Genomic DNA, 19,606 nt, shown 5'->3' on the forward strand with positions numbered 1-19,606 from the left:
AGGAAGATGTATGTAACCACAGTTGTTAGCTTTGGTTAACTGTTGAAGCCTTTTCTCTTGTCAAGAGGCTCAACGCGACCGCCGACTTAATTTGCGTGCAGATTCATTTCCGCCTATATTAGACAGCCTGTTTAACGTTTTATTTTGGTATTGCATCACTCATAGCTCTAACGTTTAAAATAGAGTTTAGGAAGATATATGTAACCACAATCATTAGCTTTCATTAGCTCTTAAAGCCTCGTCTCTTGTCAAAAGGCTCAACGCGACTGCAGACTTTGATGAACACTGCTGGAAGCAGCGACGTCTGTGTCCGTACCATTCTGATCAATGACAGCGTAATCTCGTATCTCCCTGCTCCCAAGTCATAAACCTTGTATCTCCGATTAAACATGGTTTTGGGGAAATCTTGTGTTAATGTTGGTACACAACAGTATATGATAGCAATATAAGGTAACGATACAATTACTTTAACGATACAATGTTTAATAACTAAAAAAATATGCAGTTTTTTTAATTTCCTGAAAAATAATGGTTTTGGAGATGCGAGGATTCCGCCCGACAGAGACGATATATAAATGATTCTTAAAAAATAGCTAATAAAAATAACATTTCTCTAGGAAGTGTTATATCGCAAGAAATATCGCTATCGCAATATTCAACAACAAAACCGCATATTTTCTCAATATCGTGCAGCCCTAGTTCAAACTCACCGAGACAAAATAACAAAATCACAAAAACAATAACAACCTTCAAATGATTAGACGTAACTACCCTTTTAATACAGACATAAAGATAACTAACCTACAGACAGATATTCAAACATAACAACGTTTACTAAAAGGAAAATCTAGAGGTGTGTCCATAACTAAAAAGACAAGCTTCAATTTTCATTTAATGTGATTCACAGCGTGATTTACAGCCCGGTAAGAACACTCCCACAGCATTTTGTGAATTACACGATGCTATGGTTATAAGGTTAAATGTCAAGGGCATTCACATTGTTCCATAACAAATGAAGGCAATCTTAAGCATGCCGAAACATCTTTAAACAATGAGGTCCAGTTGCAAATCAATCAATTCTTACATTCTGGTAAAGACCTGGATGAATGACAAGCTAATACTGTGTTCAAACTAGGGGTGTCACAATATACCTGTATCAACAATAAGCGTGATATTAAAAATCATGTTTATCGATATTGCGTTCATTCTACACATCTGATAGTCTAAATAATTCAGCACCCATTAATGGGATACCTCAAACGAAAATTGAATCTTGAATTACTCCTCCCAAGTTGTTCCAAACCTGTATACATTTCTTTGTTCTGTTGAACTCAAAGAAAGATATTTGGAAAAATGTTAGCAACTGACATTTCTGGGACATCATTGACTACCCTAACAAGAAAAATTAAAACGATTCTCAAAGGTGTCCTAGAACTGTTTTCTTTCCTAAATTCTTCAAAATATCTCATTTTGTGTTCAACAGAACAAAGAAATGATACAATATTTTTTCCTACTATGGTAGTCAATGATGTCACAGAAATGTAATTTTTCCAAAATATCTTCCTTTATGTTCATCAGAACAAAGAAATTCATACAGTTTAGAAACAACTTGAGGGTGAGTAAATGATGACAGAATTTTTGGATGGAGTATCCCCTAAAAGTTTTACTTTAAGATTTACTAACTCTCCCTCTGTCCCGCTACACTCATACAGTATTTTGAGTGTGATGCATTGACCAAAAAACAAATGAAAAAAAACACAGCAGAAACAAAATTAAAGGTGATTTTGACTGATAGCATTGTTAAATTGTTGTCATGAATTCTTTTGACCACGATAATTGTGTAGTGAAAATCTGATATCATCACAGCCTTTGTTGTAACCACATGTGATACAGCGATTAGAAACAGTTTCTACCTTTGAAATTTCTTGTCTGACAGCTCCCCCTACACAGTGATCTCTTTTGATAGAAGTGCTGTGCATTATATTACTCATCAAGCATGGATAAGGATAGACTGATTAAAGAGGCTTAGAATCAGAAATTACATTAAAAGTTCCTCAAGTTTCACAAGGAAAGCCATAAAATGCATAGTGCAAAATGTCTAGTGCAGCATCACAGACGTTACAAGGGAAAATACAAGGGATGTGTGTGTGTGTGTGTGTGTGTATGTTCTTCAACAGGGTACATGGATTGAAAAACTGTTTTGATGGGCTGCGTTTTGTGATTGATTGTCTCATGCCATGTTCTTTTTTCACATTCAATGTGGACCAGTTGCTTGTCGCTGGAATTGTATCGCGTCTGGTTAGGACACAGTGTTACACTTATCTTCAGTTCACTGCCATACGTTCTGCACCCTCTTGTCTCCCTGTCTCTCTCTCTTTCCCTGTTAATACATATTTACTGGTGCCTCAAGATCCCATAGGAGTGCTGATCCAGACCTCAACCCCCACCGCAGGTACCAAGTAAGCAGTTCTGACTGATGGGGTGTTTAAAACAGGTTATGAGATCTTATGACAGCTTATGGCCACAGTTTCTGATGGCTCATCATAACTACCTGGAAATACCGACAAGGTTTAAATTGGACATTCTCGGCAAACCATTTTTAAACTGGGATCATTATGCTGGAGCACCTCAATACCATAAAGCAAATGATCCTTATGATGGAGCTGGTGTCTGTGTGTGTGAATGTGCTGGCACATTTAATTTACAACATAATAAAATGGGCTGTTGTTATTTCCAGAAAAGCATGAATTCTGTGTCGTTCTGTGCGAGTCTTTTTCTCCAATTTCTCTTTTGAGCACTAAACTCCACATACAAAAACAAAACCATCTCTCAAAACGCCACTCACACAGAATGCCTTTAACTCCCAGCCCAATCAGTCTAAACTGTAGTCTCTTTTCATTTCAAACAGTAATGATTATGCAAACAGTCATTGCCTTGTGGCCATCAACAATCAGCTTCCATCGCTATAGGTCTGCATGTGTAAATTGACTTGTATCAGTGCTGACTGCCAGTTAACGCTAAGTCTTATTGATTTATTAGCGAGGGTAGATGGAAATCACAAGGCTGTGGGCTGACATTGTGGCAAACACACAAATGAGTCAACGCACAAACATACACATTGGGTCGCCTCAAGTCCTCACAGCTGTTAGCTGTAGTCATATTGATGCCGGTTCAAGATCATTACTGCTTTTTCAAACCCCATACAATTTATCCTGCTAACCCAATAACACTTATGCTTAAAAGGTTAGAAGCTGTAGAAAGAGAAAACAGAAATTATATTAAAAACACACAGACGCAAGCATAGAAGACAAAAACAAGATGGAGGCTGTGGAATTAGATGCTGAGCGATGTCATGATTTCCTTTGAAAGACAAAGCTACTTGCATGTGCCAGACTTGGCTTTCAGATGGTATGCCTGAATATGAGTGGGCTTGATATAAATTGAAAACATGCTTCCAAAGTTTAAAAATAACCTGAACCAGCTGCCGTGGAGAATAGGTGTTGGCTGCATTAGCCGATGGCCAATGAAGACTATTGGCTGCAAACCAGACTGGCAGTGTCGACCTGCACAATACCATAAAGAGCCTAATACACATCATTACTCTACATTTGTCGCCCCCCACCAGGCAACAGATTCCCTTGATTCCTGATTTTAATGGTGATGGAAGAAGAGAGGATGCAGGCAGGGCCAGGGAAAGAGCAAGTGCAACATAGAATGCGAAGAAATGGCAAAACAAGCTAAGTATTCACAATGGAATTAACCAGAAGTGACCGGCAAAATGAACAATTTATAAGCCTTCAGAGAAACTGGAACAGGTTTAAAAGCCAGTAATTGAAGTACAGTTTTAAAGGGTGGTCTGACGCAAAAATGAAAAATCGTTATTTACTAACATTCATGTCTTAAATAGGCATTTGAAAATGTGAAGATGTGAAGAAAACACAAAAATGACCTTACTTAAAGGTGCAGTTTGTAACAATTTTGCAGTAAAATATCCAAAAACCAGTTAGTGTTATATATTTTGTTCAGCTGAGTACTTACAATATCTCAAATGTTCCCTACTTGTAAATCGTGAGAAAATCGCCATTCTAAACAGTGACACGGGGCTGTCAATGGTGTCATATCCGCGTTACCCTTTGTGACTGCCTTTACTGACATAGAAACCACATGACAACAGTGTCGTGGACAAATGTGGAAGTAGTGTCTAGCGTCTAGCAAGCCACTATCTTTTTTCGAGCAGTCACTTATTTATACACCACAATTATTCGCAACATTTATAAAACTTTACCTCATCCGCTAACATGATTTCTCGTTCCCGTCTGATTGATGGCCATCAGCGGTGGAGTTGAAGACAACAGATCCCATCATTCCACCTTCCTTCACAGCATCATCAAGCTACGCCATTGTTGTTGTTTTGATCGTTTTACAAACTGCACCTTTAAGATCCGTAAATATTCATACTTATCAAATACTTATTCTATTGGAGAATCTCAGGGTTACCTGGTTTTGGATTTTTTTACCTTCATCTTATATTTGTACCTTTTACTGGGGAAAAGAGAGAGAGGACATACCTTCTAGTCTTTCATTCATGTGCTTCTATCTAGAGGAAATGACATTAAATTATGGCAATGATGAGAGACTTGGATAAACCATTTCTTTTTGAAAAGGTTTTCCAGGTGGGTAACGTAGTTGGTAAATAAATAAGGCATATCACAAAGATCACAACGACATCTCATGTCCCTGCAGATAGAATGACCATTTGTGTTTTTTAGATTTGAAACAACGCAAGTGTAAATAAAAGATGAAAGAGTTTTGGGCGACCCATTCCCTTAAGCCACCATACAACTGATATTCACTGTCTGCTTTACTTAGAGCTGGACTCGCTGGCAGGTCAGGGAATGTTTGGGCTATTCCTTTGGCAGGTGTTAGAAGTCCTTTGTAAACGAGTGAGTACACGGGTACGTGCTCGGTGCTCAGCGTTCAAAAGGGTGTGAGAGCTCATCTGAGAATCAGTCAGCCCTTTCTAACACAGACTGCACACATTTATCATCTTGCTCATGCTGGAAGTCTACCTGACAGTTCATCGATGCAGACCAGGTAAACATGTGGTATGACTCATACACTCTTTCTACACGTCTAAGACAAGACTGCTGCCAGCAGCATGTACACGTGTGTGATGTGTGATTGATGAGAGAGAGATGAGAAAGATTGCAGATGAGAGGAAAAAGGGGAATGGGTAATTCGTGGTTTAGGTGCAGGGGGTGTGGCTTGTTGCTGAGAGGAGGGAGAGAACAACTCTCAGCGAGAATTAATCTCTCATTCAGCTATCCACTGCTCTACTGATTAACCCAATCAACCTGAACTGAAGTGCACATACGTGCACACACACACACACACACACACACGGGCACGCAAACAGATACACACCTTAGCCCAATCAAACAGAAATGTGATGGAAGCTAATCAGTGTCATCCAGGATAATGAGACACTCTGTAATTAACCAACTACCATAGCAAACGCACTAATTTCTCATTTGCCTTCTTGCTTTAAGATGTTTATTAGGAAAAAGGCGACCGAAAACAGTTGTGAGACCTGCACAAATGCTATGAGAGCACCATGGGCGTTTTGACACTAAGGATGATGGGATATGTTTGCATCAGCGATTACTTTGGCATTAAAAGTTTTTACTACTCTCGTTCATGGCACGCATGACAGTCTGTCATGTTTAGAGCCACTTACATCATTTTAAGTGTCTCATTTGTGTTAAAGACGGAGCGAGGCCAGACAAACACTGGGCCTCCTCCATGAAACTAAACAGCTGAAATGTCAGCAAGTTATATCGATGTTGCCGACACAAAGAGAGAGAGAAAAAGATCTCTTTAATGGAGAAAGCCATGATGGCCTTCCCTTAGCAAAAGTAATGGGACAGCTTAGATAGAGCAGACGCTGTGCATAGAATACAAATGGCCCATTTTCTTCACTTCCTCATATCAGTCGGAAAGACATCATCACGTTCGCATTGCCAAGATTCGGTCCCTGTGGCTTTGTTTACTAAAGCGCATAAAGTCCCTGTGTTAGCTGAGCTTCGCTCTTCTCCACTCCCACAGCCCAGATGCAATGCTTCATTAGGCCAAGAAATTAAAATCGCAGCTCGCCGCCGGGAAGACACCAGACGAGATGCCATTACATCAATAGTGCCACTGATAGATGATACGAAAGTACGACGTCTAATGAACTGCCATCTTTATGATGTGCCGGAAAAATAGAAAAAAAGCGTTATCGCTCATCGCATTATGAGGAACACATGCCATTCCACCACGCGTGAGAAACAGAATCAGACAACAGACGGCCTCTTCATTAGCCACCCAAAAAGAGAGCCACACAATTAGCAATAAAATGTGGTACAGGGAACAGGATACGGGCTTGTTGAACGGAGGCGTTGGTAGTGGAAAGGTTATTTATTGTTATTACAACATGCGGTGTTCACATCTAAAAACAAAAAAAAGACTTCAGGATATGAGACAGCGGATTAACAGCACAGTGCGAAGTGGGAAATGCATAATTTTGCCTTCAGCGAGAAGCGTTTTTGTTTATAAAGTCGAGCGTCTGTGTTTTTTTCTCACTACAAGATTGTTCTAATACCGCTTTATCACAAAACATAACACTTTAACAGCCCATAATGCGATTACATGTCACCATGTGTTAAACTCAGTGTTGAAAGACTATCAGCAGTCAGAACCACAAAAAGATGTTTAGCGATAATAATGAGACAAATGCTGGCGAGTAATGCACGTGTGTCGCAGTTACCAAACCCTGAACAATCATATACAGAATTTATGCAGGTATGATTTTACGTAACACATCAGTAAAAAAACATTGAAGTAGAATGTGCAGTTGGAGTGATTATAGAAAGATTTAAGCGGTAAGGGGAAATAACTGTTGTTGCTCACATAGTCTGGGACACAGCGTTTGAGAGTGTGTCCAGATATGAAGGTGACCTGCAAGCAGTAATTAATTTGCGAATTATTCCCATTACAATTAGTCCCAGAACAAGGACGGATGACGGACCCAGCAGGTTGTGGGGGACCGTAGAGTAAATGAGTATGTGAGTATGAGTGTGTTTATTACCCAACAGACAACAGAACACAAAACAAACTGTGAGATTCTTGCCCCAATAAACCTCTGGTACATAAGGTGTGCTCCTGAAAAATTCAGCATAAGACCGTGTCTACACTAGACCTGGTGCGATGCGACAATAGAGGGCATTAGAACCTATTATAACTGAAAATTGTGGATGCGATGCGACAATCCCATTAGAACAAGCCGCGTGTCGTGTCGCGTAGGCATGTTGTCAAATCCACATACTAAGATTTTAAAACAAAACACAAAAAGCAGTTTGTTTTTGCTTAATAAGTGTAGTCTGTCTATCGACACATTACTTAATTTACAAATATGAAAAAAACATTCAATTCAAGCTAATGCAAATTCACAATGCTAAAGCTAATTATGAAACACACCTGTGTTAAACCAGAAATACACAATTATTTATTCAGCAAAAGAGAGAATTACAAGAAATAATCTTTCAAATGGACACCTAATATCTATATTTTTAGAATCTATCATTAAATGTAAACTAAACTGAAAACACATAGAAAACATTTGCATTTAAGCATTTACCTATTATGCAAAGTGACATTTTTTTAATGCAAAGTACAAATGTAACAACCTAAAGAGGCAGTAACATAATCCTATTCACTAACATGTACGGGTCTTAACTAAAAATTTTAAGAGGTGAATGAGGTGGGGGGATCTAGTAAAATAGGTGCCAGAATCTGGACTTGACAGATCAGGACCCAATCATTCTCGCACAAAGTCTGCACGGCTCCTCGACTTACAAAATGAAGACAAAATAAATGTCAAAAGATTTCACTTGACAGACCAGCAGTGGTGGGAGAACATTAGCGTGGGCCGAGAAGCTTAAAGAAAGAGCTAATAACTCTGCAGAGACTGTGCCCTTAGAGAAAAGCACTGCAGATTTCTGCAAAATTATTATCACATATGACATTAACAGAACGCAACAAGCATTTCAACAAAAAACGGTCAAAGATAAAATACAAGCGAGTCAAATATTAAACATAAATACATAAGGTTGTTTCATGTAGTACCTGGATGTTGCCTTCAAAGAAAGTTGACAGGTTGCTCATCTATATCTGCAATAGTGCCAACTCACAGTCGATGATGCTAAATAGTAAAAACAACGCCACAATGATTTAAACAAATACCCTGAAAATTTTATCAGTCTATTGAGCGTTTCATCGGCTGCACGCACCTGGCCCGAAGTTACCTTCCGGTCTGTGTTTGTTAATCTGTCGGGCTTGTGGCTAATAATATAACTATTTATTACACGGCTCGTTGGAATGCTTGATTCTGATTGGCCAGTCGTGACATTTGCAGGTTCGTTATTCCCAGAACTAATAACACATGGTGACCCAGACGCAACAAATCATTTTGACAGGTTTTTTTGACAAATTAAATATAATATGTCTTTTAATAACATATATGACATTATATTTACAAATGATTAAACTAAATTGAATGTTCGTGACATTTGAACATCATTTCTTACCTTAAAACCGAAAGTAAACAGCTTTTCCTCGCGGAAGGTCTGCATTCAGTAAAAATGAGCTAATAAAATATTTCAAATTCACATTTCATGTCCAGTTTTTTCTCATGTGGCAAGTAGCCGTGTAACTCCGCTTCGCGTCGGGTCCTGATCGCACTGTCTGGGTTTATTTCTGCAATAACAACCGGCTGCCTGTACATTATTCCTTCCATATATGATATTTAATTTATATTAATATTTTATTGTATGTAGTTCATTTTATTAAATAAACAATTTGTTGGATAGATCGTGGATCATGGAACTTTGTCGCATTTAAGTTTAGCCATGAAACGGCTCTTCTACTGGTAACCAAAACTATACTGGCTAGACATACTTTTAACTTGCTAGCTAATGTAATTTACTTGTTATTTCCTTTGCATGTTATCAGAAATAATCTGCAGGGACTCTATTCTTGGTGGATGTGTACTGGAAATTAAGTTTGGGCCATAAAAGCGCGAATGTGGAGTAACGTTTGTTTATATTGTTCCTTTGAAACATCTTTGAAACGTCTATAGACCTATTCGGATGAAGTTAACAAGGCTGGTTTAACGCGGGTCTAGAAGGACTTCCTGTTACAGTTTTACAAACGTTTGAACAAAATACAACTAACAAAATATTTATAACCGATTTAAGTAAGAAAAATACTAACAGTAAATAAATATAAACTGAAACCGGAGATGCTTCTGGAGCAGAGTTTACATATTGCAAAGTGATCTATAGTGCTATCAATACTTGAGGCAGGCCTACCTGATGGTTGTGGGGGGTCATAATTTTTGTAATTGTATTAGATGAAATGACAGAAAGGATACATTTAATTTTTGCGATAATTATTCATAAGTAAATATTTTGGATAAATTGTAGATAATTGTTGAGTTTTGTCCTAAACAGCGACATCATTCTCAATCATTTTGCGAAAATATGAAGCATTTATTTAGATTCTGCAAGAGTCTACTAATGACTCAGAGTAGCAGCGCACATGTTGAACAGGTGGTGTTGTGACATGAGGGGATGGGGATAAGAGCTGTCTGACAGGAAAAAGCTGAAGGCCTTGTTTTCTGGCACCTGCTGCTATTGTACTGTTAAGATTGTTTAGTGGCCCGTATGGAGCAATAGATAATGACCAATCTAACCTCTTCAGAATACAGTGATGGCTCAGCACAGGAGACATCTTCACATGAACGTCAGGGAAAAGTTGCATTCAGGAGCTTTGCCCACATTTTAGAGTTTGAAGAAAGAGACATTTTTAAAAAAAAGTTCAGTTGAAGTTACATCTGCACTTTTACTGATCGATACTGTTCAACAATCTGCTTCAAAAACCAACACTGAGGTGCATTTCACACTCAAAACATACATAGACGAGAGACACAAACACACAGTGCTGGCAATACTGTGAGAGAAAGCTCAGGGTGCAAGCTGTGAGAGTGAGGTTGTGTAAATGAAGAGCATATTTCCAAAATGAGATAACTCTGCACAGTAAAAAGAAAAAGTGCCTCAAATATCCTGTTGTGAACCTTAAACTGTATTTGAAGTGCTCCAAAGCTCTTTTTCTCAATAAAAGGGTTATGGTGGAACCATCTATAGTCTTTGTGGTTCTTCCAGGAACCTAGAAGATTCTTGAATAACCCCACATTCAGTTGTAAAGTTCTGGAGTCACCTTTTCACTACACTGGGACCTCAAAGTGCTTTTCGGGTTATTGAAGGAACTCAAATTCTAAAAAAATGGTTCTTGTAAGATCTGTAAACTTGTAAGTGGTTCCTGGAGAATCTCTCTTGTACAAGACAGTATCTAGAGGAACCCCACAAAATTCTGCAAGAAATAGGGATTTTAGTGTCTGATCATTTTGATGTTTTATGAGAATAAGAATAGTCCAAAGTTTGGTTTTTGGCCCCTGCTCAGTGAACACACATTTTAAAATCATGCACATGATTAGAAAAGGCTAAATGTTATTTAGAAAAATTTCAGCAAGCTTTTTGATTATTTTATATTTCTTACTATTTGTATTATATGATTAATTATATTAATATATTATAAATAAACATTTTTATTCTATAAGTAGATCCTAAGTCACTGAAATCTTTTGAAAATGTAAACGTTGTTGTGATTTCCATCCAAACAAACGGCAGCTGCTCTGTGTTTATTGTGCAGTCTCGCCCTCCACAGTACTGTGGCGCTGTTGGCCCAATGTCGCAGCGTCAAGGCATGTGCTATGTGGCGCTTTCGTTAGAATGTGTGTTTAACTTATTCCAGCTCTGCGCAGACAGATCACCTAATGACAAAAAGCATACGGACTTAGAATAACATCTCTAAAGCATACAGAGAAGTCAGATCACAAAAAGCTCTCACTGTGCTTTGATGTCGCCGATCCATCTGCGATCAAACATCAGTGGCACGAGTGTTCACCGGTGGTGTTCCGCTCGCGCGACAGGCGGGAATTCAAAATAACGGATCGCAACAACCTCTCGACTGTCCCATTGGATGAAAGTAAAGTCAAAATATATAAATAACTTAAATATACTAACTATATACTATTTATATAAATGTATACTCTGACACGTCTAATTGTATGGCCGCTTTTGGCTGTTTAGACCATTTATTTACACGGTGTAAAAATGTAAATGAAAATGTAAAAATACTCATTGACAATGGAAAATCTGAATAAAGTGGATTATTACAGTTGTTGCTATAAATAGCCTATTGCACTCCTTAACCATAGACCAAAACAGTGACTTCCATGCATTGTAATATATTGTTTATTGTTACATTTGTAAACCAATTTGTGATGTGCTAAATGATTAAATTTAATGTTTTATGAGACGTTATCTAAATCCCTCTTTTTGGTCTCCATGTCTTATTCCCAGGGACACCCAAGGCCAACAGACCCAGCCCACCCTGATGCTCATCCTTGCACTGCCAGCCAACTGCAAGGCCAACAGGCGCAGCTCCTGTTCTCTTTTTGCCATAAATACGTATCTACTTTAGCAATGCAAAATTGTGAAATGTACTATAGAAATAATTTTTACTTTGACTACATGGGTCCTCACACCACCTGGTAATAGCAGGAAACCCATTTGGAGAGAACAGCATTGTTTTCCTCTAGCTCGCAAGGATTTGCTTTTTGGCAAATTACAACTTTACCATGGGTGTAGGCCTTGCTATGAGAGACCACTTTTTTGCTGGACTTTTTTACAATTGTACATTTGTACAAAGTACCTGAAATATTTCTGTATGTACAGAATATTTAAAATTAAGGCAAATTATTTGGTTAGTTTTGTTAAGATAAAGACTTTTCATTTATAACAATATCACCAACACAATATTAATTATACATGTGATTTCATGAATTTAGGATGGTAATGTTCAATATTGACCATTCTGTAAATATTTATTCAATGTAAATTGTTGTTGTTTGTCAATAAACTGTTGTATTTGATTTAGTATTTCTGCTTATTAAAATATTGTGAATAGCAAATATAAACTGTGAAATGGTGCCTTGAAGCACCCAAGATGGTTCCAGACCATTTTAATAAAAGGGATCCCCAAGAAGCCTTGAGGGTTCCTCAGAGAACCGCCCTTCATTAAGCGGTGCCTTGAGTTTCCCCTGAGGGTTCCGCCGGCGTGGCAATGTGAAGAACCCCAAATGGTTCCTCAAAGTACCTTTAATTTTTACAGTGTGTTTTTAAAATTGTTGAAAAATCATGTTTTTTTATTGTGCATTCCAATTAATATCAATCAAACTGCAGTTGGTTTGTTTTAATTTAAGCCATAATAACTAAAAACATGCGAACTTAATTAAAAACATGATTTTTGAACAATCAAAAAACGGAGTTCTCTCATTTTGGAAACAAACTCTTCAAATATTATGTATACTCCTGTGAGGAAAAAAACTAACTAAATAAATAGCCTGACACACTCAGCTGATGCTGGCAAGCTGGGAACAAAGTTGATATTACAGAGTACATGAAAATGAAATGAAAAAGCGTGAGATGCCCCTGGCTGGCTGAGAGAGAGCTGTTCAACCTACGAGGGGCATCCCTCCGTCACGACTCTGTTGAAATTCAATACACAGGTACACCGGCGCTCACTTCCAGCACCTCAGACAATCCATTGCCTCTCTCTCCATCATTTCCTCCCCATTTCTTTCTGGATGTTTTATAGATGTCCCTCTTTGCTGCATTGCAGCTTAAGGGATAGTTTAATTCCGTAGTGATTCAAAAGTCTTTAGCCTCTCATTCTTTCTGAGCCCTATAACAATGTTTACAACCAAGCACCAATTTAAATCCGAGCAGCTACACACACTAAACTTGATATACTGTTGATGCACACCTTTCGTTACTATGTACGACAAAACCCAAGCAAACCGCAACAAAGTTTCTGAATTTTCTACAATATTGGGGAGATAATTGCTGAAAAATGTCTTCAAAGTTACACACTATAAAACACCTATAGACCGTTTCAATGGACACACGCGCCTGGGGCCTCATTTAAAACCATTGCGTACACACAAAACATGTCCTGAAAGATGCGTACGCCACTTCCTAATCAAAAGATGGGATTTACAAAAACAAACTTGACGGGAAAATTTGCGTACCTGCACGCAAACTCTGACCCAAGCGTACGCACATTCTGGAGACCAGGGGAATTGGCGACACAAACGGCAAGATAGGGAACTCAAGTCATTGCAGAAAGTAAATGTTAGAAGAATAATTATAAGTATTAATGCCTCACACACATTTAATCTCCATATCCTACGTTAGAGCCACGTTATCATGAAGATTAAATCCAGCAGTGTTATTTGCGTTTGTATTGAGTGATAATTGTTTCATAAACACCTTCTTGTAAAATCTAACTGAAATCTTCAATCAAAATATTTAAGAAGCGCAGTCACACCATCAAATCCACTATGGGACCATGCATAGCCTACTGTACGCCGCCTTTACTGGTGTGAGTAAAGAAATACAGGCAGAAGAATTTTAAACTCCGTTTTCTCTTTTATACACATTTGATTAAATATTTCGCTCTTAATAATGGAGTTAAGCACTAAAGTTACGTCTAAAAGTTGTACAAAAAGTATAGCCTACCTATATTTCTAGTGCATACACTGCCTTGAAACACTTTCCTGTGGCATGTTGCGAGTTTTAATGTTTTAATAACAGCAAGGAGTGCGAGGCGCATTATAATTTCTCCAATTGCAGAACTTGTGCCGAACATGTCTAGTGAGAACAATTATTAACTGTTAATATTATCGTGGACACAGTTTACCATTGAAAAAAGACACTGAAAAGCCTCCTTTGACGAAGCAAGGCAAATTTTGTGTGGGTGATGCTATTTTCACACTTGCTATCCCTAATCACTCTAATGAGCACAATGTTACGTGTGTTTACACTGTCAATATTAAGCAGATGAGCTGGAAAAGAAAACAGAGAGAATGAGCTCTTTCAACAGACTGATGGAAACACTGATGAATTGTGTGTGTGTGTGAGAGAGCACTTGCACGTGTAAGTATTTGTGTGATTAGCACACACACATCCACTCATGCACACAAACGGGCTTACAAACAGAAAGATCCCTGGGCCAATTAAATCACACACTGCTGTTATTTGACTACAATTCAAGCAGTCCCTTTATTCAATCTCTTTCTTTTCTAAACTGTTTGTTTTCTCTCTGTCTTGTCATTCCAACACACTGCGTGTGTTGTCTATATCAGACGTGTTCATTAGCGATGCAGAAAAAGCGCTGTCAAACCCATGCAGCTTGTTTATTTAACTCGACGAAGAATGGGAGAAAAGAGAATCAAAAAAAGAGGTAGGAAGAGAAAATGATGGACAGATAAGAAAATAATGAAAGAGGCAAATTCTTCTTTCCTTTCATTGAAGCTGATGGTGACGACTAGCGCCAGTGGCAGGCGGACAAAAGCTGACACGTGTTCTCCGCCCTTTACATTCCCGCCCTCTCCCCGACTACGTCCATCTTTGTTCCCTTTCTCTCTAGACCCAAAGCCTGTGACAGGCAGACAGAGCCAGACATGTGGCTTGGGAGTCTATGTGTGAGTGCAGGGATCGACATTAACGCTTGTCCGGGACAAGTGAATGTTTTGTATGGGCAAGTGAGAGAGAATTTTACTTGCCCGACCGGACAAGTAACTTGAAAAAAAAAACAGTGCGACATATGTAGGATAATAAGAATGAATATGTGCATTAGACAGAGCTGCGTGTTTGTGCTTGTTTGTGTGACAATAATCAATGGCACACCGCACTGAGTCCACGCGGACGCGGAATCCTGTTATTTAAATGTCATCTGGCTGTTCTGCGTCTGAGTGAATTATGTGCACAGTTTAACATACAACACGAGTGATGGTCGAGTATGGAGTTTAAATGGACCCTAAACTCACGCGCATGGAATCCGCACGCGCGATGCAAACGCGCATAATGATAACCACGCGCGGAAAGCTGCTCCGCGAGGGCGCATTTAAACTCCACGAGCGAGCAGAACAGTATCCGCAAGCGGAAAAGAATCCTCGCGCGGGCGCATTTCTGCTCCGCGAGCAAAAACTCAGTCCGCGAGCAGAGGCTTTGACGAGCGCGCGCGATTCTCTCTATGCTCTCGCAACTGCTCAACACTTGCTCGCTCGTTGAGTTGACTTCTGAGACTTTGGAGGCGGGACAATGCATGTTAAAAGTTACCAATCAAATGAGGTCTCCGCGCATTTGATTGGTAACTTTTAACATGCACTCACCTACATGCAGTCACCTACAGATTACGTTTTACTACCGAATGATTAGTGTATTACCTTGCCTTAGCTATGCGTTAGTGTTTTAACAAGTGACATTTTGATTTCTTACATCTGTCAACAAAAATTATGCTATATAATATAGCAGTTAAACTTACATGTCATGTATGACCTATTTAAAACATACTATAATAATATAATTAAATGTCTCCTGTAGTCATTAAATTTGAGTTATCTAATATCTGTTTACTGGCATAGCCCGTTTTAATATTTTCAAAACAAATAAAGCAAAACAAATAAATTATTTAAATTAAATTTTAGAGAGTACATCATATTGTAATTTATAATAACTTGTGCTTTGAGTTATACTGTTGTAGCCATTTATTAATTCTCATTTTATAACAATTTCATGAAAATTATTAACAATACAAAAGCAATTATGAATACACATACCAAACTATTTATTTCTAACTTCCTGTCAAGATGCCAAATATGTAAATCCAAAGCCAAGGGCATACATAACACTGTAACCCAAGTTTAAAAACGGAAAAAAGTATTGTGTTATGCCAAATTAAGACGTCTGTACAACGGGTAAGATACATGTCGGAGACTGTAGGTGAGTGCATGTTAAAAGTGACCAATCAAAGGATCGGAGAAGTCTGCCATTGTCCCGCCTCCAAAGTCTAAGAAGTCAACTCAACGAGCGAGCAAGTGTTGAGCAGTTGCGAGAGCATAGAGAGAATCGCGCGCGCTCGTCAAAGCCTCTGCTCGAAGACTGAGTTTTTGCGCAAGGATTCTTTTCCGCTTGCGGATACTGTTCTGCTCGCTCGCGAAGTTTAAATGCGCCCTCGCGGAGCAGCTTTCCGCGCGTGGTTATCATTAAGCGCGTTTGCATAGCGCGTGCGCGCGCGGATTCCATGCGCGTGAGTTTTGGGCCCATTTACACTCCATAGTCGAGTATTTATCTGTGTCTGCTCTGTATGAGGACACGAACTTCATCTGCAGAGTTGCTCTGAGAGTTTATTTTACGAGCGTTTTACTGTTTGAGTGAAGCTATCTGCAAACAAGCGTCTTACCAAAGACCCGTCAAAATAAAAGTCCCGTTAAATTGAACATTCAGACAAAAAATACTGTAGTGTACTATAGTATTTGCTATTAAAAATTGAAGTGCCCTTGTAGTAAATTGATAAACACTGTATACTATAGTAAAGTTCAAAAACAATATAGTAGGAATTTTACTGCAGTTTACTATAGTAAACACTACAGTATACTACAGTAATTTATGTGGACAAATATACCACTATTGTATAGTAAAAAAGGAAAAACACAGAACTTAGAAATATTAAAACAAATTTAGGTAATCTAAAAATGATAAGGCCCTAATTTATCCATCTGTATGTAACATTAATGTCTTTTGTCAGTTATCTGCCTATTCATAATGAACACACTTGCACATTTCTGCCTGTGCTACCAAACTTTAAACCTCTCTAGCACCAGTGCTATGTGCAAAAAAAGTTAATTTACAGCCTTAACACTAATAATAATTACTGCTTGCCTTTGTTTTATAGCAGTCACGGAGAGTAGGCCTATAACCAAATTCAGGCGGCCAAAGCGGACACTAATTAAAATGCTTAGAAGCAAACTTGACCAATCTAAATCCGAAACAATTATATTGATTATATTATATTATAATTCAAATGAAATATCATTTTTTTTATCTTTGGACAAGTAATTTTTGTAGTCGGACAAGTGAATGTCAAATTTACTTGTCTGAAGGACAACCACATGACAATGCTTAATGTCAAGCCCTGGAGTGTCTATGATAACCCCTGCCTTCCATTGTGAGACTGACATTCAGTTAAGAGCAGACGCTGCAGGCTTGAATATGACTAAATAAACATATGACACTGTTATTATATGCTGCTTTTATAATAAGTTCTGTCTCTTCATCTTTCTGTATCTAAATGTGAGATGTATAGGAATTTTGACAAGCAGCTTTCGTCAGGTTGTATGCATACTTGATCTATCATTTCCCACTGACACAGCAGGTCACATGAAAACAAATGGACGGATGGATTGAATGAGAGGTGTGGCAGAGTAATAATGGCGAGCCTATGTACCTCTGTCCCTCCAGGCTTGGCCAAGTAAATGGCACTCTTCTGACATGCGTCATCCAAACAGACCGGCAACAGGTGGTCTTGGGCGCCGTCACCATCTGAGGAAAAAAAAAAGAGATTGGGTGAGGGGGCTTGCAGAGCTTTGCTAAGCTTAACTGGTACAGCATGGTGCTAGCACACACATTAAATGTACTGTAAACAATCTAAATAACACTGTCGACAAAAGTCATGAGCATAAATGTAAAGAAAGAGAGGTGGGTGGAAGCTCCACGGTGTTCCTTTTGCTATTCTGATGAGAAATTCAGCATAAGGAACTTCATGTGATCTCGAGCAAGTGTAATGAAGTGTGTGGCAGCCCGGTGAGTAGCAGTTTGTCCTGGTGTCAGAGTCCTGTGCCCGAGTCTTCATTCTCTTGTTTTTATTTTGCAACACAAAGCGTTGATAATGACCCTAGAAAAGAATGAAATAAATCCGGAAGAACAAAAAACAAAGAGGGGACAGTAAGGATAAAAGAGATAGAGAACCGGAGGGTGAGTAACAGTGAGATACAAAACAGAAGATATGTGGTGATAGTAGATGACACCTGCATTGACATTTATAGTATCTGGCATGTGGCAAATAACCATGTAGATCAGCCCAAAAACGTAACTGAAAATAATTTAATAAAGTAATAAAAAAGGAATAAAGTAAAAAACTGAAAATAATTTTGAAATGGTCACTTTTCTGCAGCTAAAGATCCATTTTTTAATGTATTTTTATTTGTATTATAAATTTTGTTAAGGAATATATATTATATATATATATAATACAGCATGTAGACAGCTTTAATGCTAACTGAAAAAGACAAAAACACTCTAATTTGGATTTTAATACAGCCAATCTTAGCGGGAGGCCAGACTGAACGTAACTGTGTGTGTCTGTGTGAGAATCCAAAAATGTGTAACTGCACTGCAGATAGTGCGATGAACCGGTCGCTTATTGTCACTAATGACTACTGGTTCCTGCATACAGTACACTCGCAAAGTCTCACAGCACTAGAAGCAAGAGTACAACAAAAGTCCTCAACGACACGGTGCTTGTGTATGTCACGATGACTGGAAGTTAAATGCCACATCACATTACATGTGACACTAGCATCAAGCTTGAAATTTTTTTGAGGAATAAGTCTCTGCTTGCGCTATGTTCCTGACAGACAAAAGCACCCTAGCGTTGAATATCATTCGGTTAATGAATAATGCATTTGGCTGTCACATTTAAAAAAAGAAAAGAGTAATTACCATTCTGATTAAGCAGATGGAGAATTTTGTCTAGCATATGTTGTGCATTCATAATGACACGTCCATGTCAGGAGTGACTACATTCTGATGGTGCACACTCATGAATTATTACAGTTTTGTACTGTAAATCTGCTGGCGGCTGTGACTTTGGCAGTTAGGAAGTGGTCACACCTTCGATGAACATTTAATTAATAAATGAGTGCTTTTAACTATGCCAAAACAAGCTGAATGTGGCACCTCTGGAATTGAATATAAAACAGACTTTGACTCTTCTGAGAGTTGTATAACACATACAGTATATAATATTCTATAACTGTTACTTAGTCAACCCTACAAAAAAGTTGCGTACGTCTTTTAGGCTAACCAATGATAAAAAGTACATGAACACAGCAGCTACAGTTCAGCAGGTTTGGCAATAGGTAATACTAAAAATAAATACAATCGACAGATTCAACACTGTGGCTCGGTGCAAAACACTGCAGTATTTGTTTGAGCATAAGCAACCATGAGCAATAGTAACACTGACTCAACCAATGGTGCAGGTTTGGGGCGGAGCTGTCTGTCATCATTAGAAGGTCATTATTTTTGTAGTTATTTTTGCAATTTTGTAACGGTTAACACTCTTCACCTTCAACTGGGCACATTACGGTGCGTCCGATTGAAACCGGACCACGAGTCTCAGCTTCAACCGTTATCTTGGAGTGTTTGAAGCAGAGAGGAATGGGTGGAGAATACTAACGGAGAGAGAGAGAGAGAGAGAGAGAGAGAGAGAGAGAGAGAGAGAGAGAGAGAGAGAGAGGTAAAGGAGCCAAGGAGAGGAAGGT

At 38.6% G+C, this 19,606-nt stretch overlaps 1 protein-coding gene across 1 annotated transcript in view; it reads right to left on the reverse strand.

The window, feature by feature from the left end:
* Positions 1-19,606, reverse strand: part of itfg1 (integrin alpha FG-GAP repeat containing 1) — a 143,752-nt gene that overhangs the window by 80,991 nt on the left and 43,155 nt on the right. Inside the window, exon 9 of the mRNA XM_057346366.1 lies at positions 17,509-17,603. Within this exon, the coding sequence (XP_057202349.1) occupies positions 17,509-17,603 (95 nt within the window). The remainder of the gene's footprint in view (positions 1-17,508; positions 17,604-19,606) is intronic.

The sequence above is a fragment of the Triplophysa rosa genome, linkage group LG1 (genome assembly GCF_024868665.1).
Source record: "Triplophysa rosa linkage group LG1, Trosa_1v2, whole genome shotgun sequence".
NCBI lineage: Eukaryota > Metazoa > Chordata > Actinopteri > Cypriniformes > Nemacheilidae > Triplophysa > Triplophysa rosa.